The sequence below is a fragment of the Taudactylus pleione genome, unplaced genomic scaffold (genome assembly GCF_031769625.1).
Source record: "Taudactylus pleione unplaced genomic scaffold, aTauple2 ptg000138l, whole genome shotgun sequence".
Classification (NCBI taxonomy): Eukaryota; Metazoa; Chordata; class Amphibia; order Anura; family Myobatrachidae; genus Taudactylus; species Taudactylus pleione.
Window position 1 is genome coordinate 11,411,148 of NW_028284540.1, and position 26,858 is coordinate 11,438,005.

Genomic DNA, 26,858 nt, shown 5'->3' on the forward strand with positions numbered 1-26,858 from the left:
AATATATATATATATATATATATATATATATATATATATATATATACGCACAATGCAACAAATAACAGATGTGTTACTCAGAGGATTTGCAAAAAGGAAAGTGTACTTTTAATGCATGACAAAACATCGTTCGAGCTTGATACAGCATAGATGAAACTCAGCCATACTACTATGCTGTATGAAGCCTGTACGCTGTTTTGTTTTTCAAATACACTTTTTCTATTTTTACAAATCATCTCAGTACCACGTTTGTTATCCATAACCTATTGGATTATTTTAGCGTTGTGCTCTGCTGGGTTTTAAACTCTAGGAGTGCCCGCTCCTCTTTACATTTTCACACATTATTTTAAATTTTAGGCTAGAATGTATTTATACATCTCCCATGCATTCTCGTTGCTTTTCTGGTTACCTTGCATGTTGCACGTTAATTATTGTGTTGTGGCTTGTTTCTTGCATATCCAGATTCATTTAGGGACCACTTATGCTTCTTTAGCAGTGCTTGCAACTAGTGCTTCTAAAGCTGTATTGGCCATTGTGTGACCTTCTCTATGAAACTCTTGTCAAATAAAGTGATTTAGCTGCACTTTTCCATGGGCTTTGAGGTTGGCTGTACTTTACTGTAACCAATGGTGAGTTGGCAGTGCTTTACCAAAGCAAGTGACAGGTTTTCTGCACTTTAACAGGGTGGGGGAATTTGCATGCGTGGTTTCCACTATTCGCATTAAATGACCTGCCCCCTAATGGAGCTTGCGGTAGGTTACTTGCGCTTTACGGGAGCCCGCAGGGGTTTGCTTTCCCTTTACCGGAGCTCACGGCAGGTTGCTTGCACTTTTCCAGAACCCGCGGCTGGTTGCCCATTCTTTACTAGACCACACAATGAGTTACTTGCCCTTGACCAGAGCCCTAAACGAGTTGTTTATCCTTTACCAGAGCCTACTTGAGGTTGCTTGCCCTTTACCGAACCTTATTGCTGCAACCAACAATGTAATGTGTTTTTATTTCTCCCTGTAGATTTGTTAGATTGGTGCAAATTATTATTTGTTCCCCCGAGAAATGTATATATTTTTTTATTTATTACCAGTTCTTTATTCACATTCCACAGCACTTTACAGAGAATATTTGTCCATTCAAATCAGTCCCTGCCCCAGTGGAGCTTACAATCTATATTCCCTGTCACATGCACACATACACTAGGGTTAATTTTTTTGTTGGGAGCCAATTAACCTACCAGTATATTTTAGGAGTGTGAGAAGAAACCGGAGTACACGAAGCAAACCCAATCAAGCACAGGGAGACTACGGCCATGGCCAAAAGTTTTGAGAATGATCCAAGTATTGGTTTTCACAAACTTCCCAGACCTTAATTCCATTGAGAACTTTTGGTCAATCCTCAAGAAGCAGGTGGACAAACAAAAACCCACAAATTCTGACAAACTCCAAGCATTGATTAGGCAAGAATGGGCGGCCGTCAGTCAGTATGTGGCCCAGAAGTTGATTGACAGCATGCCAGGGCGAATTGCAGAGGTCTTGAAAAAGAAGAGTCACCACTGAAAATATTGACACTCTGCATAAACTTTACGTAATTATCAATAAAAGCCTTTGACACTTATGAAATGCTTGTAATTTTACTTTAGTATACTATAGTAACATCTGACAAAAAGGTCTAAAAACAGTGAAGCAGCAAACTTTGTGAAAACCAATACTTGTCATTCTCAAAACTTTTGGTCATGGCTGTATACAAACTCCACACAGTTAGGGCCATGGTGGGAATCAAACCCAATTATGATTTGTGAAGTACTTTAGACTATATGCAGTCAGATTAGCGTTGGCCGGGATGCCGGCCGTCGGAATTCCGACAATGGAAACCCGACCGAGGACTAAAAATAGGCATCGAAATTCCGACTCCTATCTTTTGTCCCACGTTGAAATCCCGACAGCCGGCATCCCGAACGAAGGTTAACGGGGCTTTCTAGCTGTTCGCTGCAGAGGGAGGGGGTTTAGGCACCCCCCGGGGGGGACTTGGGGTTAGACCTCCTCTCTGGGAGGGATAGGGTTATTCTATGGGAAGGGGGAAGTTAGGGTTAGGCACCACAAGGGGGAGGTTAGGACTAGTGCCCTCCCAGGTGGGTTAGGTTTAGGGAGCGGGAAGGGGGGTTAGGGTTAGGCACCATCGGGGGGGAGGTTAGGTTTAGGAACCACTAAGGGAGGGTTAGGATGCGGGGACCAGGGAGGGTTAGGGTACTTACCAGACCCAGTCGGGATGTAGACCATTCAGGCTTCCGGCGTCGGTATTTCATCTGTCGGCTAATGAGCTGCCGGCATTACATACCAATTCCCTTTAGACATGCAGATATAGGTATAGTGTTTTACCATTAACACCACTATATTAATGTCAGTACAGTATGAATCAACACAGATAATCTATTCCTTTTTAATACATCTAATCCCCAAGGTGGCTACATCTAGGAGATTTTCCTATGAATCTGTGTTTTACCCCCTATCATAGTTACCCCCTATCATAGTTGCACTACATTTCAGTGACCCTTTTACTTGCTGTAACCTTTCCTGTCAATTTCACAATGCTTTTTTTTTTTTTCTTATATCATGGTATATTGTCTATAACATTTATTACATAATTATTAATGCAAATGATTATATTCCAGGATCATACACATTGAGTTGTTTGCCATATCGTTGGCACATGACTGCCACTTCACATCTATTATTTTAAATGTTAGCTCTCACATAAGTTTTTGTGTTGAAAAATGTATTGTTGATTGTAAATATATTTAGTGCCTTGTAATATTAAGTTAATATTTTTTACAGTGCAGATTATTGTTGAATGATTGTTTTCAGCTTAATTTTACACCATTTCAATATTGATTACAATGATGACATTTGTGTGAATTACATTTATTTAAATGTAATGTTGAAAGCAGCAAGGGACAGTAGTATTTCTATTTGAGACATTAAGAAAATAGGAATTATATCAGAACTGGCTGTTTAAGGTAGTGTTTTCTGATCCATATTGTGGGAAAGACAAACAGAGGTCGACCTGTATACAGCTCCCTTAAATGTTACTAAAGTGTAAAATGACCTTCGGGTATAAACAGGGAGTTGGTGAATAATCGGACATCTCTGGTAGCAGACAGGCCATATTGGAGTCTGTGAGAGGGGTTTTGTTGTTCTCATGACAAATACTAACGTGTGGTTTGTTTTATTGCATGCTCTGCATTGCTGTGGATCTCACCCAAGAGAGTAAGTCCTTTTAATGTCTATTTATTTTTGTCTGTCACTGTCCCCATTCTCTCACTTATTCTTTTTCTTTGCAGATTTGAAAAGCAAGGGTTTCCTTGGAGTTGGTTAAACATTGATTTTTGTTTTATTTTCAGTTTTTGGTGCTTTAAAAATGCAGCATTACACTGTTAAAATGAAGGAGTGTATATTGTCTGCATTTGTGTTGTGATTATGCAGAGTGTGGGTTGTGTCACCAGCCCCATTGAGCAACATGGTATTACAGCCCTGAGCATAATGTGGGATAACAGCGGTAATCTACTCATGGTTTCACTAATATTTGTTCTTATGAGCGTTCATGTCTTTATACAATTTAGTGCAAAAATTTAATGGGCATCTCATACAAGTGTTATTGTTTTATTTAAATAAACTGCCTTTGGCAAAAACAAGCAATAATAGTGTACATAATGGTGGTCATTATTTGGTCCCTGTACAGTCTCCATTTGTAGGAGAATGAAGCACTCATCTGTATTTTTGTTAGCGATGTGGCTGCTTCTGCTACAGTGACCTCCGATTTCAGTAATAATTCTCTGAGAAGAAGCTGGTGCCATAGTCAATGGCCACACGAGTTGCTGCTTTGCGTGACCATTGAACCCATCAGATTGAGTCTCCGCATCTTAAACTACAGGGAGAGGATGCGGTGATGGAGGGAGGCTTGGGCAGCCTTAACTCTTTCCAGTTCACTGTTTTTTATTAAGGTTTTCAATTGTGCTTACACTGCATCCTGTAAATACACTGAAGTGCCAAAAGTAATGGGTTAACAGTATGTAAAGGTAATGGTAGTTGGCGTCACTGTGCTGTAATGTCTTGGAAATGCCAAGGCCTGCATCAGTTGTAATTTGACATCTCGTGAGTCAGTTTGAACACCGGCTAGGCTGCTCATGGCAAGGTGACGTGAATTATCAGAGATCGTACAGAGCATGATGGTGTGTGCCCAACGGATGGGACATTCCATTCCGAAGTTGTGCGGACATTCAGTATTCCTCGATCAATGGTGTCACATGTGTATCTGGAATAATGCATGGAAGGCATTACCACCCACCGTGGACAGTGCAGTTGCCGATCACGGGTGCTTAATGATCGTGACCATTAAGATCGTCTGGCCAGAATTGTCTGCGGTAACAGATAAGCGACACTGGCTATCACAATAAATGCAGGAAGTACCGGTCGCATATCCTGCAGGTCAGTGCAGCGTTCTTTAGCTTCCATTGGATATGGGAGTAGAAGACCCACCAGAGTTCCCCTGTTAACACTACGACACCGGAAAGAGCGCCTCTCCTGGGCTTGAGACGTTGCTAATTGGACCATGGAGGACTAGCAACATGTGGTCTGATGGGTCTTGGTTCAGTTGTTTCAGGCTGATGGTAGGGTTTGGGTGTGGCGCAGACACCAAAAGGTCATGGACCTCAGTTGTGAACAAGGCACCGTGCAGGCTGGTGGCGGATACATAATGGTGTGGGTGTGGTCATGTGGCATGGGTTGGGTCCGCTGGCCTGCCTAAACACATCATTGACCGCTAACTGTTACGTTGCTTTGCTTGATGGCCATTTGCAGCCCTTCATGTACTCCCACAATGATGGAATATTCCAGCAGCATAATGTACCATGTCATCAGTCCCAAGTTGTCCAGAATTGATTCTAGGAGAGTTCCGACGAGTGGTGTGGCCACCACGTTTGCCCGACATGATTCCAATTGAGCATTTATGGGACGTGCTGGACAGGTCCATTCACACCCAATATCCTGCACCTTCAAATACCAGGGAGCTGTGGGAAGCTATCCAGACGACATGAGTCAACATCTCTCCAGAGGTCTTCTGTTCACTTGTGGAATCGATGCCACGTAGAGTTGCTGCACTTTGCTGGACTAGTGGGGGTGCTACACAGGAATTTGAATAGTGATAGTTGCTGCTATGCTATGTGCGCTGACTGTGTGACCGGCAGCTATAATAACGCAGCATCGCCACCTCATTCTTGTTTGTTCTCTCCAAACGTCAAACAGAATCACGTAACTGAAAGCCCCGCTGGAGGGCAATTATTGGTCATCTCTATCTTACACGTCTGAATCTGTAGGTAACTGTGGAATTAAAGTTTCTCAAAAGAGCATCAAATGCGTAAATTAAATATTGGCAGAAGATTTCAGGTCAGGTAATAGAGCTACCGTGAAATGCACAAAGAAATCTTTACATGAACGTATACCACCTAATTTAGGTGAGTGCCGCAGAGGTTTTCTTCCATGTGGTTTTTGAAGAATTCTGACTTAAAGAATCTATCCTTCCCTCTTCTCTATGTACTGTGAATACGGGGAAGGCCACATTCAGAGAATAAACTGAAGTCCATGCGATTAGAAGTCCATGCGATTTACACCATCCATTGGACTAGTTTAAGAAAGACAGCGCCTTTGGGCCCCTTCCATTGTTTTGATTGTATATGAGTAACAGTGTGAGTCGGGAAAACTGTTAGGCAGCTGTCTCTGGCTCAAGTTATAAATGTTGAATTTTTTGTTTTTGGTCCTTCAGTGTACATTTTGTAACAATTGTTGTGTCATAGTCCATGTGTCACCTTTTCTCTTTTATTGTTCTTAGAGAGATCTACATATTAACTAAAAAATTTCTACAGACCATAGATGTGCCATGACTTTAGCCTAGCATAGGAAAAATTAACCCCAATGAGATGCAGCATTAAATTTGATATCGACATAAATTGTAAACATACAACTGTGTATACTACAAAATATAGTTAATATATTAAGGAAGTTACCTTATGTAAAAATAACATATGAGTTCTGCTCTGTGTGGGTCCGGTTTCTAGATGAATTAGATTTGTATCTCTCTGAGTTGGAGGAGGGGGAGGTTGCCTAGGACCCAGCTACATGGAATTGGAATTTCTCCAGTGACAATTGGTGGAGGAATTGGTACTGGCATTCCGCCAAGCCTTGCATTTCCAGGATCTGGTGGAACCTGAGCGTCAGCCAGTTTCCTTGTTGAAACGCAATAAGTAATTTGCTATACTTTTACGATGCAGATATGGTTAAATGCAAGAATGCGCCTCTGGTGGATACCCCCATTCCTTGGCTGGTCAAAGCACACCACCATCACCATTCCTGATGCAGCATCCTTAAAGGACAGCTTGAATAGCCAATGCAAGGGGATTGTTAAATCGATTTTCGTCAATGCCTAGGGCTTCTCTCAGACCTGTTTTGATGGTGGCCTGGGCTAACAAGGTGATATTTCCTTTGGTGAATCTGACCAGGGACATGCTGACCTATATGGATGATGCAGTCAAGATTTTTGACCATTACGGCTAGACACACTCCCACTTAAATGATATGTTGACTTTGAACCCAAAAGGGTATTAGAGGTCTTTCCTTTTGCCCAGAATTGTTCTTTTTATCTTAGGTCTGGACTCCATCAACGATGAAGCAACATTAAGTAAGAGCTCATTCCTTGCATTGATGCCCACGAAAACAAGTGGGCCCCTGATTTAATCCTTTCATGTTTTAAGAAAGATGCAGGGAGCACCAGTAGGAGGTTATTTTTCCTGTAGTCATGGCGTCTACCACATAGACACAGTCAAAATAGGGCAGATGTCCAGCCCTGAGCCTGCTGATAAGCAGTCAGCATGACAGGGCTCCTCTTCACCTGGACCGGTCCATGGTTGGGGCCTGTCTATATGGTGCTTCTGATTTCAGTGAGTGAGAGACATCATCGAATCAGGTCGAATCCTAGAGCTCCTTGGCCCTCCGTCCTAGCATATTTTTTTGCAACACTGTTTCCAAGGGATGAAATAAGAGGTCTCTCTTTTCAGGGGTCAATTTCATTCCCCGTTCCACTAGACAAGACAGGTTCTTAGTTCTAAAACAGACTTGTCTTTTCAGCCCACCTTAAGACTTTCAGCTTACAACCGTGAGTTGCCAAGTTCAAGATGGAGTCACTCCGTGTGGTCATCACTTCCATGGGATGGAACTAGTTTCTTGTTTTCATGGTTATAAAATGCTAATCTGGAAGGGGCATCATTGCCTCCTCAGGTTTGCAGTGTATACTGAGGTGTCCACTCATCTTTGCTGCAGTCCTGTCAAACAGCCCCTCTCTGCACGCCTGGTCCCGTGAGAGACTGCTTGCGCTGGGTGTCTTTTATTTTTTTTTGCATCTTTTTTTTTTGCAGTGCGTCTTAATTTGATATGCAACTTGTATACCTTTGTGCAATTGAGACTCTCAATCAGCATGCAAAGTGCTATGATACAGTGGACACCAAGTTCTGTTAACAGACTCAGTTGCACACAAATATAGTATAACATATCAAATTATTCAGCACAGCCTCCTGGTGCGTTTCAGTCACATCGCATTGCATCTTTCATACATTTTTGTCTAAAAAAGACGCTCAATGCTAGCAGAGTTGCATGGGATCTGGTGGCTCACTCACGCCAGGCATATATTGCGCTGCATGGCATATTAAGTCTAGATGTGCAATGACACATCAGTATTTCACCAAAGTAATGGCTCTCATGGCAGTACACTTGCGGTTCATAGGAGTGACGATAATTCCATACGTGGACGGTTTCATCAAGGCGAGGTCAGAATCTCTGCTCCGGTCTCAACTGCAGCTGGCAACTGAGACATTGGCACAGCGTAGTTGGGTGATCAACTTCCTGAAGTACAGCCTAGTACCGTCACAGTGCATAGTTTTTCTGATGTCTCATCTTCAACAACAGGTGTCACAAGGTGTTCCTGGAGGAGGATGAGATCTTGGCATCCATAGGCGGATCAGCCAATTAATTGCACAGTGTATGCTGACGAACAGTCTGAAAATATTGATCGATCGGGCATGCTGGATCGTTCAGCATGCCTATTCGATCCAATATTTTCAAAGTGAAATTCGGCTGCATCAGGTAGAGTATGCCCAGCCTTTGCCAGTCTTTTATTGCAGCTGTCTTCAGTTGTTGTTTGTTCATAGGTCTTTCTGCCTTTAAGTTTAACTTTAGCAAGTAAACTACATGCTCGTTTAGGTTGAGATCAGGTGGTTGACTCGGCGATTGCAAAATATTTCACTTTTTTCCCTAAAAAAAAACCTTGTGTGTTGCTTTCGCAAAATATGTTTTAGGTAATTGTCCATCTGATAGCGCTATCCAATCAACTTTGCTGAATTTGGCTGAATCTGAGTATACAGTATATCCCTGTACACTTAAGAATTCAACCAACTGCTGCTGTCTTTTGTCACATAATCAATAAACACTAGTGACGCAGTGCCATTGAAAGCTATGCATGCCCATTCCAGCACACTGCCTCCCCCATGTTTTACAGATGATATGGTATGCTACGGATCATGAGCCATTCCAAGCCTTCTCCATATTTTTTTCATCCCATCATTCTTGTACAGGTTGATCTTAGTTTCATCTGTCCAAGGAATGCTGTTCCAGAACTGGCCTAGTCTAATCTGGCCTTTCTATTCTTGAGGCTTATGAATGTTTAGCACTTGTAGTAAACCCTTTGCATTTGCTCTCATGAAGTCTTCTATATGGTAGACTTAGATAATGATATACCTACCTCCTGGAGAGTGTTCTTCACTTGGCTGGATGTTGTGAAGGGGATTTTATTTACCATGTAAAGGGTTCTTTTATCTTCCGTTGACATCCAGGCCTTTTCGTGTTGTCGAGCTCACCAGTGCATTCTTTATTTATTTTTTTTCTAAAAATATACCAAACTGTTGATTAGCCACTCCAAAGGTTCCCACTATCTCTCTGATGGATTTTTATGTTTGTTTTTGCAGCATAAGGATGGCCTGTTTCACTTGAATTGAGAGCTCCTTTGACCACATGTTGTATGCTCACAGCAACAGCTGCCAAATGCAATGCCCACACACCTGCGTTTGAGTCAGTTGTCCGATTACTTATGATCCTTTAAAAAAGAGGGGGCTAAATGTTAAAAAGCTGTAATTCCTAACTCCTTACTCCACTTTGGATGTGAATACCCTAAAATTAAAGCTGATAGTCTGCATCGTATTAATTATATTGTGTAACTCTAACTTCAATATTTTTGTGTAAACATCTAAAATAGCAAAGGTTGTGTCAGTTTCCAAATATATATGGACCTAACTGTGTATGTATATATATATATATATATGTATGTATATATATACATATATAATGTAATGTGTGAGAGTGTATATGTACAAACGCTAAAAAGTCCCTCTTGGCGCACCAGGTCCCCTCACGGGACAGCGTTGGGTGTCTTCTTTGCATCTTTTTGCGCCGAAAATGCGTCTGTCACAATGCGATGCAACAAGGATGCACCAGGAGACTGTGCTGATCAGTTTAATATGTGACACTTGTATATCTAATGTGACTTAGTCTCTGAATCTGTTTACGAAGTGCTACAATGTAGCAGGTGCAGCTTTTGTCATTCCTAGTTCTGTTGTGGTTCATATACAGACTCAAGTGCACACAGATATCTAAGTTAAAGTAAATTAATCAGCACAGTCTCCTGGTGAGTGCTAGTTGCATCGCATTTTAACTTATTCACATTTTCGACCACAAAATACAGCCGGTTCTAGCAGAGTCTCACGAGGCATGACTGCTCACTTACGTCAGGCAAGTTGCGCTGTGTGGCGTATTGAGGCTAGATGTATGAGGACACATCTGCATATATAAATGTGTGCGTGTGTATACTGTATGTGTGTGTGTATATATATATATATATATATGTCCTCCTGAGCCAAACAGCACACTCCAGTTAAAAAAGATGAGTGCACAGCACATATGTTACTGTATCAAGCAAAAAGAGTCGGCACATCCTTATAATAATAAAGTTTTAATCCATCACAAAACGATCCATAGTTAGCATCCATTAATAAAGTGCATATTCGTAAAACAAGAGGTCAGGGCATAGGGGTGACTGGAAACCAAAACACAATTGCAGCAGCATCAAGTAACAGTCAGTAAATCCATGTGATTCTTATCACAGGTCAAACCCCAGCTGTGCCGGTGTTTACTGTGACACCTTTATCATGGGCAGCAAAAAACATTCCCCAACAAACACAATATATACCTGTATGTTAATTGGCCAAACATAAACACCTGTATCAGGAAAGGTATCCGGGATTACAAGACCCGGGAATGGAGTAACACGTGGTTATGTGAGCCTCATCCAAGCTAAGGCGGTACGCTCCGAAAACCGGAGCTCGTCACTGGTTGCCATAGCAACCGCTAACAACGGGCTAATGACAGCGATGGTGGCGCTCAGGGAACAGAGCTAGCCACCCGCATGTAAAGCCCAAAGTAATCAAATGAAAGCCATGGCATTGCGGCATGAGTACACGGAGTACACTCACAGCCAAAAGTTGACACAACGACAACTTATAAAATCGCCATTGGTAACCACTGACATAGCGTGAGTGACGTTCCTAAACAAACAGAACTAGTCACCTGTTGCTATGTCAACTCATAAATAGATTCCAAACAAATCCACTGATATAGACAAGGTGTGAACAAGAGGTCAATATATACAAGTACTAACAACACATATTGCACATAGAAAAAAGTAGAATAAATGGAGAAGATAGTCGGCATATGATACAATAAGATAAATAAAGAAAATACAATGTCCCATTACAGATAGGTCAGGTCAGCCTGAGGAAGCAGACACAGGGTCTGTGAAACGCGTTGCTGCTATTGGTGCCTTCTTCACATTTTTTACATTACGGTTTGGCACTATTTATGGTTATTTTATAATTATTTTATATTTTTATTGATTTTCTTTTTTTTGTATGGCCATATATGAAATAATTTTAATGGAAGTTAAATAAAATAATTTTTAAGAGATATATATTTTTTCATTACCGACGGACATCGGGATTTAAAATGAATGTCTAAGGCGCTTATGCAATTGGAATTAGGTGAGCAGGATATTATTTACTATTATTCTGACTTAATGACAACCGATTTGCACTATGGAGGCATGTTTTATTTTCTTCACATAATGACTACTGCCAGAATTTGAGACCTATCCAGTTTGCAATCTATTTATAAGTTGACATAGCAACAGGTAACTAGTTCCATTTGTTTAGGAACGTCACTCATGCTATGTCAGTGGTTATCAACGGCGATTTTATATGTTGTCGTGTCACCTTTTGGCTGTGAGTGTACTTATGCCGCAATGCTATGGCTTTCATTTGATTACTTTGGGCTTTACATGCGGGTGGCTAGCTCTGTTCCCTGAGCGCCACCATCGCTGTCATTAGCCCGTTGTTAGCGGTTGCTATGGCAACCAGTGACGAGTTCCGGTTTTCGGAGCATACCTCCTTAGCTTGGATGAGGCTCGCATAACCACGTGTTACTCCATTCCCGGGTCTTGTAATCCCGGATAATTTCCTGATACAGGTGTGTATGTTTGGCCAATTAACATACAGGTATATATTGTGTTTGTTGGGGGATGTTTTTTGCTGCCCATGATGAAGGTGTCACAGTAACCACCGAAACAGCTGTCTGGCATTACACGCTGGGGTTTGACCTGTGATAAGTATCATATGGATTTACTGACTGTTACTTGATGTTGCTCCAATTGCGTTTTGGTTTCCAGTCACCCCTATGCCCTGACCAATTTTTTCACGAATATGCACTTTATTGATGGATGCTAACTGTGGATCGTTTTGTGATGGATTAAAACTTTAACTATTATTATAAGGATGTGCCGGCTCTTTATGCTTTGTGTGTATATATATATATATATATATATATATATATATATATATATATATATATATTTCTACTTCTACATATCTGCTATATATGTGCATAGATATAGGTGTGTGTATATATATATTCCGGACTAATTGATCCCCGGTCCTATTAGTTCCGAAGGCAGGCTGCAGTTAGCATGGGTTTTTTTTTTCCATCTTATTAGATCCGAAAAGAAATCCCCGATAAATAGCCTGTTAACAGGTGCCACGACTATGTTAACACACAAGTCCGTGAATTTATCCCGAATTCTATGTGTTAATGACTGTAATTTAATGGGTGACAAAAAGGGGCTCTAATTGAATAGCCCCAGGCATTAAAGCCCAAGGCTACTACTCTTTTTCACTCCCGGTAAATTAACGGGGCTAATTGAATGTAAGATTAAGCTGTGTGTCATTTTACGACTCCTAAAAACAAACCTACGCTGTGGAGGAAGACAAATTTTCGTAGGCTTCACCATAAAGTAATGCCATATATTTTATTTATTAAGTAGACCTTATTGCACAAATTTGGCTCAGCCCATGAAGGGCCTAGCTTCGCTGGTACATGAACCGCTCTAAACATTTCAATTTGTTTATGACCAGATACAGAATATAGTCATACTTTCGAGACAGTTGACATTTTCAAGGTTTCGCTCAGCTCTGCTTTAGATTTTTCCTTTTTAAAGTTCTAATGAGTTTACAGTTGAATCTCCAATTCTTTCTCCTTGCCCCAAATCAGGTATTCAGCATGTTCCTAGAAACATTGGTGGATTTCGTCATTATTCACAAGGATGACCTGCAGGACTGGTTGTTCATATTACTCACCCAACTCCTGAAGAAAATGGGTGCTGACCTGCTGGGCTCCGTGCAGGCCAAAGTCCAGAAGGCCTTGGATGTGACAAGGTGAGGAATGGATGACTGCATTGGCAGATGCCATTTTTTGCACACAACACATTTTATTGGGAATATTTTGATTCCGTCATTACAGCATGAAAAGTCCACACTCTGGCGTTTGACTAAAACTGGGACATCAGTTTGGATCTCTTAAAGTAAATGAGGTGTTTTAAAGCAATCTGTGTATCCGCTCCACAAGTTACACAGCAATGATCATGCACGATTTGCAATTTGTAGAGAACATCTAGTTATTAAATAAAGCTATGGCAACAACACCAGACAAATACAAATACCAAATGATCTTCTGTTTTGGAACTACATGTCCCAGTATGTGAAAGGTGTTGGGTGCTCAAAACAGATTCTCATGCACTTATAAGGCTGTTGATAAGATGACACCTATCGAATAAAACTAGGATAAGCATGTTCAGTGGCATTTAATGTTTTCCTGTCCGTGTATATCAAGACCAAACTGTATTTACTTGAAGTGTTGGCAAACAGTTACTGCTTTTTTGTCTGAGTTTTTAGCTTGTCAAACATGTTTGTTTGTTTTTTTAAACGGAAGAGCTTTATGCAGAATATACAGAAAGTATAATAAGATAATAACAGTTATGATAACAAAAGTCTGTTTATAAGCAAAGTAGCTTCATGTTAGAGTGACACATTAACCTCTGTCTCCAAAGACCAGTCTGTGCAATCTTAAGTAGAGGCTAGTCTTAGGCTGGGTACACATTACTCAATAAATTGGACGATATGTCGTTTTGAGGCAAAATCAGAATGACAACACGTGACTATCGTGCAGTGTGTATACCCGATTGCATGCTCCCACGGGTCGCATGCGATATCGTGTGATAGGCTGTGCTGCACAGCCAATTACACGATATCGCATGAAGGGATGTGTAGTTTAATAATGTATGGAACGAGTGATCATTCTGTCATTCATTAAATCTTCTAGTGTGTACCGGCAATCTTGCATTGTCCAGGGCAAAGGTTAATCACCCAAACCATCGGTGAATATGCCTGTCGTCTAGTGCAGTGGTTCTCAAACTCTGACCTCAGGACTCCAAACAGTACATGTTTTCCAGGTCACCTAGCTGGTGCACAGGTGTATTCATTACTAACTGACACATTTTAAAAGATCCACAGGTGAATCTAATTATTTCACTTGTGATTCTGTGAGGGGATCTGGAAAACATGTACTGGTTGGGGTCCCAAGGACTGAGTTGAGAACCCAGCTTTAAGGCTTCATCCACATGAGTGCTTTTTTTCAGGCATGCAGTGAGCTTCTCTTGAAACGTTTCTTTATTACTGGAAGAGTCCTAGACCTACACATGTACATCTGGTGAGAGATGAAATATATACATTTATTGCAAGCTTTTGCTAGCAGTTCTCTCTCTCTCATTCCATGGTCTCTATGTAATTGTGTAATCTGCTTATTTTAATGATCAATATCTATATTTGTGAAGTTGTCTGTAAATTTGTCATCTGTGATCTCCCGTATACTATGTCATTTTGATGTATGTTCCATCTACGGCATACAGAGCTTACTTGCTAAAATTTGCCATTATCTTTTATTAATCAATGCAAGTCTATTTTTTTAGAGGGAGAGCACAGCTGTGCTATTTGTCCCATATTCAGTATGTTATTTAATGACCAGGATAAGAATTAAACGTTTTGACATTGTAAAATGTTATTTCCATAACCAACCAACACATCCATATACCTTAGTTCACCCTTTTGTGTATCCACTTAAACCAACCTTTTTATACCTGTAGACATTCTTTCTCTGCATGCAGCAATAAGTTCTGTTGATCATCAAATATTATTTTAATGCTAATCCTTATGTACAGTTTTCTTTGCCTTTATCCTGGTGTGATAAGAATGTAGATTTTAATTCAGGGGTGAACAAAATACTGCCTGCGGGCCGTATGAGTCCTTCCAGGCAATTAGATCTGGCCCCGTGACAGGCATGGTAAGGGAGCCATCGGTGCTGATAGCAGTCTGCTATGACTCCACATTGACATCTAGCGCACTACTGGTTCACTCTCATAGTTGATCAGCAAGCTAGGCACAGCTGTGTCTGATTGTGTTGGCCTTCTCATTGGTTATAAACTGTATAAAGTGATGTGGGGGTTGGATCTTTATTGGCACCCCTCGTGACTGTTCACTGGGTCCCTGAATGTTTCAATTTCATATTATCCTAACAAGAGCTTGGAGCTGGGAAGAATCAAAGATTGCAGAACACCACCTGTGCACGGTGCGCAAGAGAGCTGCAGAGATGGAGAGTAACATTCTCTTGACGTACTGGGGCCCATGAAAAATTAGACTCCCTGACAAAGCTATTGTGCATCTGTCTATGATACTATAAACCTGTACAATTAAGGTTGTGTACCTGGGCAATAGGGCAGAAACAACTCCTTTTGCCATTATGTTCTTTTGGCATCTTTACCATACATATGGCATTTATAAAAAGTCAGGAGTTTAAGAGGCAGAGCAATAAACAATGTCAATGATATGTCCAAAATATTTTCTGTGGGGCCCACAACAGTGTACTAAAAATTGTTACGTGGCACCCCAGCTAGCATAATTGTTCACCCCTGTTTTAATTGGTCAGATAATGGTGTATTTCAGCGGTCTATCATGGATGTGCTGTATATGTTGGTGTATGCCAGCAGCCTGCTATGGAAGTGCAGTATACAGATGTGCCCACATACTGTACACCATTCCTAAAACCTAGCCATATGGCAGAATTTGCTATGCCTTTGAATTTGCGAACTAGCACCGCTGTGGGATTTTTCTCAAAATTTGCTACTTTAATCTGCTACTTTATACGAATACTTTTGCAGCAAAAAACTTGTCATGGAGCGTCTTAGCCATGCTGGTATCTCATGCCAAATGAGGCAAAAAAGGAAAGGTGTATGAGGACACATCTGTATGTTGGTGTATATCAGCAGTCTGCTATGGAAGTGCTGTATATAATGTTAGGGTATCTCAGCAGTCTGCTATGGAAGTGCTGTATATAATGTTGGGGTATTTCAGCAGTCTGCTATGGAAGTGCTGTATATAATGTTGGGGTATTTCAGCAGTCTGCTATGGAAGTACTGTATACAAGTTGAGTCTCCCATATCCAAATATTCCGACATACGGAATATTTTTAGCATGACTGAGATAGTGAAACCTTTGCTTTCTGATGCTTCAATGTACACAAACTTTGTTTAAGGCAGAAAATTATTGAAAATATAGTATAAAATGACCTTCAGGCTGTGTATAAAAGGTGTATATGAAACAAATTAATTTCATGTATGTACACACTTTTTTCGATGCACAAAATTATTTAAAATATTGTATAAAATTACCTTCTGGCTCTGTGTATAAGGTGTATTTAAAACATGAATGCATTCTGTAATTAGATGGTATGCAAATATTCCAAAATATAGAATATTCCGATATAAAAAATACCCCTGGTCCCAAGAATTTTGGAAATGGGAATCTCAACCTGTATAATGTCTTTTGCGTATCTCAGCAGTCTGGTATGGAAGTGCTGTATATGTTGGTGTATATCAGATGTCTGTTATGGAAGAAGGCATATGTTGGTGTATTTCAGCAGACTGTCATGAAAGTACTGTATATAATGTTGGAGTATCTCAACAGTCTGCTGTGGAAGTGTTGGGGTATGTCAGCAGTCTGCTATGGATGCTGTATATGTTGGTGTATATCCACAGTCTGCTGTGGAAGTGATGCATATGTTGGTGTATATCAGCAGTCTGCTATGGAAGTGGTGTATATGTTGTTTTGAGAATGACACAAGTATTTGTTTTCACAAAGTTGGCCACTTCAGTGTTTTTAGACCTTTTTGTCAGATGTTATATGGTATACGGAAGTATAATTACAGGCATTTCAGAAGTGTCAAAGGCTTTTATTGACAATTACATTAAGTTTATGCAAAGAGTCAATATTTGTTGTGTTGACCCTTCTTTTTCAAGACCTCTACAATTCGCCCTGGCATGCTGTCCATCAACTTCTGGGCCACATACTGACTGATGGCCGCCCTTCTTGCCTAATCAGTGCTTGGAGTTGTCAGAATTTGTGGGGGGGGGGGGTTTTGTCCACCCGCCTCTTGAGGATTGACCGAAGTTCTCAATGGGATTAAGGTCTGGTGAGTTTCCTGGCCATGGACCCAAAATTTTGATATTTTGTTGCCCAAACCACTATCACTTTTGCCTTATAGCAAGGTGCTCCATCATGCTAGAAAAGGCACTGTTCGTCACCAAACTGTCCTTGTATGGTTGGGAGAAGTTGCTCTTGGATGATGTTTTGGTACCATTCTTTATTCATGGCTGTGTTCTCAGGCAAAATTGTGAGTGAGCCCACTCCCTTGGCTGAGAAGCAACCCCACACATGAATATCAGGATGCTTTACTGTTTGCTTGACACAGGACTGATGGTAGCGCTCACCTTTCCTTCTCCAAGCCAAGCGTTTTTTCAGATGCCCCAAACAATCTGAAAGGGGATTCATCAGAGAAAATAACTTTACCCCAGTCCTTAGTAGTCCAATCCCTGTACCTTTTGCAGAATATCAGTCTGTCGCTGATGTTTTTCCTGTAGAGATTTGGCTGCTTTGCTGCCCTTTTTGACACCAGCCAGCCTCCAAAAGTCTTTGCCTCGCTCTGCGTGAAGATGCACTCACACCTGCCTGCTGCCATTCCTGAGCAAGCTCTGCACTGGTGGTGCCCCGATCCCACAGCTGAATCAACTTTAGGAGATGGTCCTGGCGCTTGCTGGATGTTCTTGGGCACCCTAAAGCCTTCTTCACAACCATTGAACCTCTTTCCTTGAAGTTTTTGATGATCCGATGGTTGATTTAGGTACTTATTAACTAGCAGCAATATCCTTGCTGCTAGTAAGGATATTGTGCAAAGCAATGATGACTGCACGTGTTTCCTTGCAGGTAACCATGGTTAACAGAGGAAAAACAATGATTTCAAGCTCCACCCTCCTTTTAAAGTTTCCAGTCTGTTATTCTGAAGCTACATACACACGGTCAGATCAGACAACGATAAAGATATCGTCTGATCGTCCTGCATGTGCTGGATGATTGTTATCAAACATCCAGCACAGCACCAACCCCTAAACGACCCGTGACTATGTAACCTGGTCGATATCTACCAGGTTGGACTGCATGCACGGGCGATGGTAGTCATCGACCATCCGTGCCCGCGCATCATCCGTAGTTTGGGGGTTGGAAGGGGCTAAAAAAAATAAGAGTTATGGTATAGCATACCTTGTTAACTCTCTATTTTCTGTGGACCCTATGGACCCCAAAGAAACCTTGGGGGGTGTGGTTGGAGTGATCCAGGCACCAAACAGTTAACAAGCTTTAGCTCCCAGGATGCACTGGGTTTTCCTCCATATATACCCCGCCCCTGGCTAAGGCAGTTAGTTTGTTATCAAGCCCAAGCTGGAGAAGGCAAAAAACAAAGAATAAGAAGGAACGACCCATGTACTCCAGAAACACTCTCTCCAAGAAGAGGGAATCATAGAAAATACAAAAGAAAAGATTACCCATTAACACCAGGTGCGTTAGGGTGAGTGCTCTGTGGACCCTATGGACCTCGAAGAAAAAGAGTTAACAAAGGTATATTATACCATAACTCTTACTTTCTTCATCGGGGTCCATAGGGTCCACAGAAAATACCTTGGGGATGTCCCAAAGCAGTTCCCTTAAGGGTGTGGACGCTCTTGTGTTTTAGTAGAAAGGAACATCTTACGCCCAAAGGAAGCATCCTGAGAGGCAAGTGTCAAATGTGTAAAATTTGACAAAGGTGTGGATGGAAGACCACGTGGCTGCCTTGCATATTTGTTCAGCAGAGGCACCTCAACGGACCGCACATGATGGTCCCACAGATCTTGTAGAATGTGCTATTACCGTGTTTGGAACAACAAGATCAGCTTGTGTGTACGCTTGAGAAATTGTCATACGCATCCATCTGGCCAAAGTCTGTTTTTTAGCTGGCCAGCCTCACTTATGACAACCATACAACACAAATAAAGAATCTTACTTTCTAATGGAGTTGGTACGATCTACATAGATGCGTAGTGCACGGACAACATCCAGTGATGCTTCACCAGCCAAAAGGCCAGAAGATTGCAAAGCTGGAACCACAATTTCTTCATTCATATGAAACCGGGATACCACCTTAGGAAGGTAACACGCCCTAGTACGAAGAACAGCTCTATCCTGATGAAATATCAAAAAAGGAGATCGGAAAGACAGGGCTGCCAAACCAGAGACACTACGGGCCGAAGCGATAGCCAGAAAAAAAACTGTCTTCGCTGTCAACCACTTTAGCTCTAGTGATTTCAGGGGTTCAAATGGAGTCTGTAAAGCCCTGAGAACCAATGTCAAATCCCATGGGGCAACCAGGAGGACAATGGGAGGCTGAACCTTCAGAACACCCTGAAAACCGCTGAAACCAAACTGAAAGTGCAGATGCCTGAACCCTCAGGGTGGCCAGACGGAGACCCCACTTTAAACAAGCCTGAAGAAAAGAAAGCACTCAAGAGACCCTAAACACCTTAAGGTCACATTTTCTCAGTGCACACCACTGAAAATACGAGAGCCAAATTCTGTAATAAATGCGGGCAGAGGAAGGTTTCATTTCCCTCAACATTGTCTGAATTACAGAATTGGAAAAACCTTTTGCCTTTAAGATGGAGGTCTCAAGAGCCATGCCGTCAAAGACAGGCGAGGAAGATCTGGATACAGACAGGGACCTTGTAATAACAGGTCCGGCCTTAGAGGAAGAGGCCATGGTGTCTATGGAGAGACTCTGTAGGTCGGTGAACCAATGGCGTCTGGGCCAAGCAGTAGCTATCTGTATTACTGTCCTTCCTACCTGCTTGACCTTCCTGATGACTCTTTGAAAAAGGGAAAACGGAGGAAACGGATACGCCAGTCTGAAGTTCCACTTCACTGCCAGAACGTCCACAAACTCGGCTGCAGGATCCCTAGTTCTGTATCTGGGGACCCTGTGGTTGTGACTTGAGGCCATGAGGTCTACTTCTGGAAGACCTCATCTGTCCACCAGGCTCTAAAATACCTGTGGATGAAGAGCCCATTCTCCGCCGAGTATATCCTGCCGACTTAGGAAGTTCGCTTCCCAATTGAGGACTCCTGGTATGAACACCGCCGATATTGCTGGAAGGTGACATTCTGCCCAGACCAGAATGTTTGACACTTCCATAATTGCAGCCCAGCTCCGTATGCCTCCCTGATGGTTGAGGTAGGCTACTGCGGTGGCGTTGTCAGATTGTACCTGGACAGGCCTGCCCTTTAGTATTTTCTGAGCTTGAACAAGCGCTGTGAATACTGCCCTTAGTTCCAGGACATTTATGGACAGAAGGCTCTCCCTTGTTGTCCATTTTCCCTGAAACATGTGTCGACCTATCACTGCGCCCCATCCGCGGAGGCTGGCATCGTTCGTGAGGAGTACCCAATCTGGAATCCAGAATGGGCGACCCTTGTTGAGACTGTATGTCGGAAAACCACCATGACAGGGACAGTCGCACTTCTGGCAAGAGACGGATCGTCTGTACCTTTGAGTGGTACTCCCCATTCCAGTGCAAAAGGATTAACCACTGCTATGGTCTCAGTGTTCGCAAATAAGCGCTATAGCGCGTATTATACCTGGGATTCAGTAGTGGGGACTCACTTTTAGAGAGTAGCCGGGCCCCGGGGACGCGCTGTGCTGTGGCCAATCCCTGACAGCTGGCTGCAGCACAGCGTGTCCCCCTCAGAAAGATACAACACTGTCTGTTAGAGCATCCAATGAGAGTCAGATACTCTCATTGGCTGCTGCTGTGGAAAGCCGTGCTGGGATCAAGTGTCTCATCCCAGCATCGGCACAGCATTCGTGCCCAGCGCTGGGACATTGTGTTTGTTCCCAGCGCCGGGTAAGCCACCGCGGCTGGTACCTGGTGAAGGGACCGCTTGGTCCCTTCCACCAGCGTCGGCGGTAAAGTGGTGGCGGGAGAACCTTGGCTTCGGACGCAAGCTAAGCGGAGCTCGCTGCCCGGAAGCCAAGTAGCTGCGGTGGTTGTTTGGCACTGGCCACGAGCCAAACACTGCTCACGGTCCAGCAGCCAATAGGAAGCAGACGCAATGAGCCAATTGCGGGTCACTGCATCATAGACCCGCCCACTTGCGGCGTCTTGAATTAGACGCCGCTGAGCGGGAAACTTCAGTACCGGCGGCGGAGGGGAGGAGTGAAGACCTCCTGAAGAGAAGAGCGTTGCGGCAACAGTTCCGGCGGCCGCGTAAGAGGCCTGAAGACTGCGTGATCAAGAAGGAAGAAAGGAAGAGGCTGCACCGCTGTCCAGGACAGGCCAGCGGCAGAAGAATGAAGCTGAGGACTGCGGGGGTGGAAAGAAAAAGAGCTGACAAAGCTCCCCCCCCGCAGCCTCTTCCACCGTACGGGTAGGCGGCCCTGGGTGACCATTATTTAACCCCTCCCTAGACCACCAGGGTTGTAGGGCACTAGGACCGTGGCATAAATTCAGGCAATAGGCCTGTGGGTATATAGGTGTGCATAAGGCCCGGGCTACATAGGGGGCATTAGGCCCAATTGAAGGTATCTGCCCCACAAATAGGTATGAGTGACCTGGGCATTAGGTGGGCCAATACTGGGGGCAATGCATAGGGGGGGATTACTACTGGGTGCAATGCATAGGGGGGGATTGCTACTGGGTGCAATGCATAGGGGGGGATTACTACTGGGGGCACTGCATAGGGGGCTTACTACTGGGGGCACTGCATAGGGGGGATTACTACTGGGGGCACTGCATAGGGGGGCTTACTACTGGGGGCACTGCATAGGGGGGCTTACTACTGGGGGCACTGCATGGGGGGGATTACTACTGGGGGCACTGCATAGGGGGGCTTACTACTGGGGGCACTGCATGGGGGGGCTTACTACTGGGGGCACTGCATAGGTGGGGCTTACTACTGGGGGCACTGCATAGGGGGGGCTTACTACTGGGGGCACTGCATAGGGGGGGCTTACTACTGGGGGCACTGCATAGGGGGGCTTACTACTGGGGGCACTGCATAGGGGGGGATTACTACTGGGGGCCTGCATAGGGGGGGATTACTACTGGGGGCCTGCATAGGGGGGGATTACTACTGGGGGCACTGCATAGGGGGGATTACTACTGGGGGCACTGCATAGGGGGGATTACTACGGGGGGCACTGCATAGGGGGGATTACTACTGGGGGCACTGCATATGGGGGATTACTAGAGGTAATGCATAGGGGGATTACTGCTAGTGGCATTGCATAAGGGGTCAACTACTGGGGGCAATGCATAGGGGGGGGGCTACTACTGGGACCAATGCATAGGGGGACTAAAGGGCATTAATGTGCAGCATAATGTGTAAAAGCCGGGCATGGCTATGTGGCAAAGTGTGTAAAGACTGGGCAATACTGCATGGCATAATGTTTAAAGGGCATTAATGTGCAGCATAATGTGTAAAGCCAGGGCATGTCTGTGTGGCATCATTTGTTAGGGGTTAGGGGAGGTCTGAGAGTTATATGGGGAGCTCTAAAGCATAAATTATGATGGGACCCAGAAAAGGTCAGGAAGTATGGCAGCTTTTTTTTCTGATAGCCTCATCTGTCTAGCAGTGCCTAGAATGGCATCCTGCAGCCAGAATCTATGCAGCAGTGCTGCCTGGAGCGTCCTTAGGACGCTTCAGAGGGTCATACTGCTGCCCTTAAAGCTCCCCGGAGAATCTTCAGCATGTTCCAGGCATTGCTGTAATCACCAGCGATTGTGCCTCCGCCTCCCGTATGATGTCACACAGAGGGTCGTGGCCTGCACCGGGCCCACGATTAATGTTATATATATATATATATATATATATATATTAAAATGTCCCTCTGCAGAAATAGGTTCCCCACCCCTGCTTTATAGGGTAATATAACCGCATCCAATGCTGCCTCTCCCAAATAGGATGCTGCCTCCTTAACATAGGAGATAATCTATCTGGACACTCCTCCTTGTGAACAAGCCTCCGGGCGAAATGCGCGTCATCAAGGGCCCTATCAGCTGATCGAGACCACGTGACTGCTGTTGTGCGACACACCTCAGGTGTCACACTCTCCATAGTCGGACCTGTCGACTTGCCTGTTAAGTGTGGATAAGGAGCGCAAATCAGCTGACAGGACAGTGAGCTGCAGCACAGTTCAGACCATTTTCTTATTGCAGACATCGAATGGTGACACAGGTACTTTTCTATCCCCTCTGGTAGCAGTTTGACTGCTCTGGGCGCATGTGAGCCCTGCAATACCTTTATGGTAACAAGGTTCACCTAATACCCGACAGATCCTTAAAAAACTTTTACCATACTATTGTTTCTATAGACTCTAGTCTCTCTACTCTCTCATCACTCGGCTTGCACATTTCCTGAGTGAAAGCATACACACGTAAAGATTTTCTGTACAACCATCCAACTAGTTGATTGGTTGGAATGAAAATCTGGTAATGTCAGGGTTGCCTACCTTTAATATTCTCTTCCCGGGAGAAGCCCGGGTAAGAGAAGCAGCAGGGGGCCGACGGGGGCGGGGCTTGACGAATCGTGTCATTAAGCCCCGCCCCCTCACTGTAAAATTACGCGATTGGGCACAATTTACATAGGGGCGGGGCCAAATGCTGTGATTCATGCAGAATCACAGCTTAAGCCCCGCCCCCTTCACGGGGACCCGCGATTGCCGCGGGTATTCTCCTAATTCTGCCCACTTCACTAGGAAGTGGGCAGAATGCGAGAGAAATTCCTACTCTTCCAGGGGTGCGGGGGGTTACCCGAAAAATCCGGGGCCTCCCGCGAAAACCGGGAGCGTAGGCATGTATGGGTAAGGTATGAAAGCAAATGACAATCAGGAATTTGCTCCCAAATGCCGGAAAATGGAGAAAAACTGTTGAACAAATTGTTTAGATCAAACATTTAACAAACTTGTCTGACGACCATTTTCATCTGTGTTCTGGCATTTAGGAGCAAACTGCTGATAATCAGTTACTCCCATATGTTACCAGATTTTCATTCCAACCAATCAACTAGTTGGATGGTTAGACAGAAAATCTTTACGTATGTATGCAGCCTTACTTCCTTACTTTTACCTTTCTTCATCTGTTGTTAATGCCTGTTTAGTTATATGACATGAAAATGCTGATCTAATGCTATGTCATTTTAAGTACCTTAACAAAGATACTGTAAAACAGTTTATTACTGACAGTGCACCTATGTGATGCTATTAAGATTTTGAACTGGTGATTGTTGTATTACTAAGGTTAAATGAGCCTCTCTGAATATTAATTGATTGGACCTATTGCATAAGGTGGTCTGTGGATATAATTTTGAACACAGGAACATATCCTTTTGCAGGTGTATGATAAGCTAATTTTTTAGATGATTTCTATATATTACACTGTTGACAACTGACTAATTTCTGCCCGTGTCTGCTGGCATACTTTTCTTCTCTCCTTTCTTGTGAGATAAAGATTGCTTTATAAATATTTTCGCCCTCTCCATCCTGCTATAGAAGTACAATTTTGACTTTTCCAGAAAGGATTTATCAAATATATATTTTTTGTTTATAGTTATCATTGTGTTTTTCAGTGCCTTTGTGCACTAATATTTTAATGAGTATTAATACAATTTTATGTTTTATAATTAATCAACCATATCTTACACATTTTCATATATTGAATTATTTATGAGTGCCCCCAAAAATAGTCTGTTTGACCTGCCTGTGCAGGAAACCCTTTTTCTCGTAGGAGATGATTGTCAGCTGTTCCTTGGAAGCTTCTGGAAGAGAATCTTCCAGTATCTTCATCCATTCCTCAATGGCTTTTGAAACCCAGGCCGTAGCCATGGCCGGGCACGTAACCGCTCCAGATAGGGTGAAGACAGGTTTCCAGTTTCCTATCTGTGGAACATTTAAGTGAGGATGGAGCTGGTATTGACAATGTGGCACTCCTAACCAGATGTGCCACATGTGCATCTACTGCTGGCGGAACTTCCCATCTGGTGCACTCATCCAATGGAAAGGGGTATAAGGCCTCAACCTTTCTTGTAATATGGAATTTCCTGTCCGGAGAACTCCATGCTTCCCCCATAAGTTCCGAAAGGTGCTCAGATTTGAGAAATTCAGCTTTCACAATTTTCTGGCGTTTGAATACTAATACTCTGGAGCCTTTCTTTGCACGGTCTCCTCATCATTTATGTTTAGCACAGCTTTGACCGTCCTAATCAGAGAGGGGACATCTGCTGTTGGAAAAACGGTCTTCCTCTCCACAGAGAGACTCCTTAGAGGAGACCAGCATATCGCCATACCTGTCAGAAGATGTACCAGAGTCTGAGGACTGGACGGCGTGTGAGGCCGACCATCTTCTGGGTTTTGGCTGTACTGGCCTAGCTGCTTGCCGCGGTTGCTGGAAAGCTGCTGAGGACGAAGCCACATTCTGACTGAGTGAGCATACAGTACATTTCCATCCAGGGCGGATGAATATGGGGCATAAACATAGTATGTTACAGCTGCTGAGGGAACTCCATCATCGGGGCCGGCATAGGAGCCGCCAACCTGTCTGCAATTTGCGCCATAATCTAGGAAAAGGCAACCCAAGGAGGTTCCTGTCCAGAAGCTGGTAGTTTGACTGCTGTGGTAACTCCTTAAAACAGTGACCATATAATCCATCTTGTGTGAAATCCTGTGGGTTTAACCCCGCTTTACAGGCCATACATGACACCAGCACAGGGGCTTCAGCCACCTGTGTCTCAGTTTCTTTGGACATAATATCTCTACAGTTACACAAAGTCTGAGTATAAGTGTGACAATTGTTTGACACCCAATATATCCCACACACCTGTAGTAGAGGGTTAATGAGGAGAAACATCAGTGATAGGTTAATACTGACAGTTATTCAGAAATAGAAAGGGCAGCATAACACACAGCAGATTTAATTGAGTCACATGCAATGCATGTAGATATATAATCGAAATTACATATGTATAGCCACTGAGATCACCTGAGAGTGGTCTCTGGCCGACTCTGATAGAGGGAGGCTGGGGAGAGCAACCAGGAACGCGGGAAGCTCATATCTTAACCCGCGTCGGGGGAGGGGCCGCCAGGGGAAAGCAAACCTCCCCTTTGCTGTATGGATCCACCTGACACACTGACGCAGCCGCCATCAAGCCCCTGGCTGTCAGGATCCCTCATGTCCAGGTGGTCTAGTGTTTGAGACAGTTTGCACAAGGCTCCTCACAACAGCGTCCTCTGGCGAGTCTCCACCGCCTGAGGCACGGATTGCCACATGGATTTCCGCATCAGCGGGCCCGAGGAACACTTACCTGTAATCCCCGATGTTTCCGGTTGCAGGCCTGGCTAGGCCCGCCGAAATTGGCAATCATGTCACTGGTGTTGCGAAGCCGGCGGGGGAAGATGGCGCGGTGACACTATCGGACGCTTAGCTGCTTCGGGTTCTTCCCTCACTCGGCATGTGCCGCTGCTCAGAGTAAAAGAAAAAAAAAAAACTTTGTTTGGGACTGCTGTTATGTTACAGCCTTATTCCAAAATGGAATAAATAAATTTTTGTCATCAAAATTTTACACACAATACCCCATAATGATAACGTGTAAAACATTTTTTTTTTAGATTTTTGCAAATTTAATTAAAAAAACAAAACTAAGCAATCACATGTACATAAAGCTGGCCATACACCCTACAATTATCAGGGCGATCTGCCCGATATCCGCGGATCACCGCGATAATTGTAGTGTGTATGCAGCCGACTGAGGGTTAAATATTGCTCAGTCGGGCATGCCGGATTGTCCAGCATGCCCGTCCAATGCGATATTTAGGGGGTTACCTGTTGGCCGCATCAGGCAGTGTATGCCCAGCCGTGGCCGACAG

At 43.6% G+C, this 26,858-nt stretch overlaps 1 protein-coding gene across 13 annotated transcripts in view; it reads left to right on the top strand.

Annotated features, from left to right (window-relative positions):
• Nucleotides 1-26,858, top strand: part of CLASP1 (cytoplasmic linker associated protein 1) — a 483,598-nt gene that overhangs the window by 354,996 nt on the left and 101,744 nt on the right. For all 13 annotated transcript variants that reach the window (XM_088473663.1, XM_088473650.1, XM_088473651.1 and 10 more), the window contains one exon: nucleotides 12,741-12,904. In XM_088473663.1, coding sequence (XP_088329789.1) covers nucleotides 12,741-12,904 — 164 coding nt within the window. The remainder of the gene's footprint in view (nucleotides 1-12,740; nucleotides 12,905-26,858) is intronic.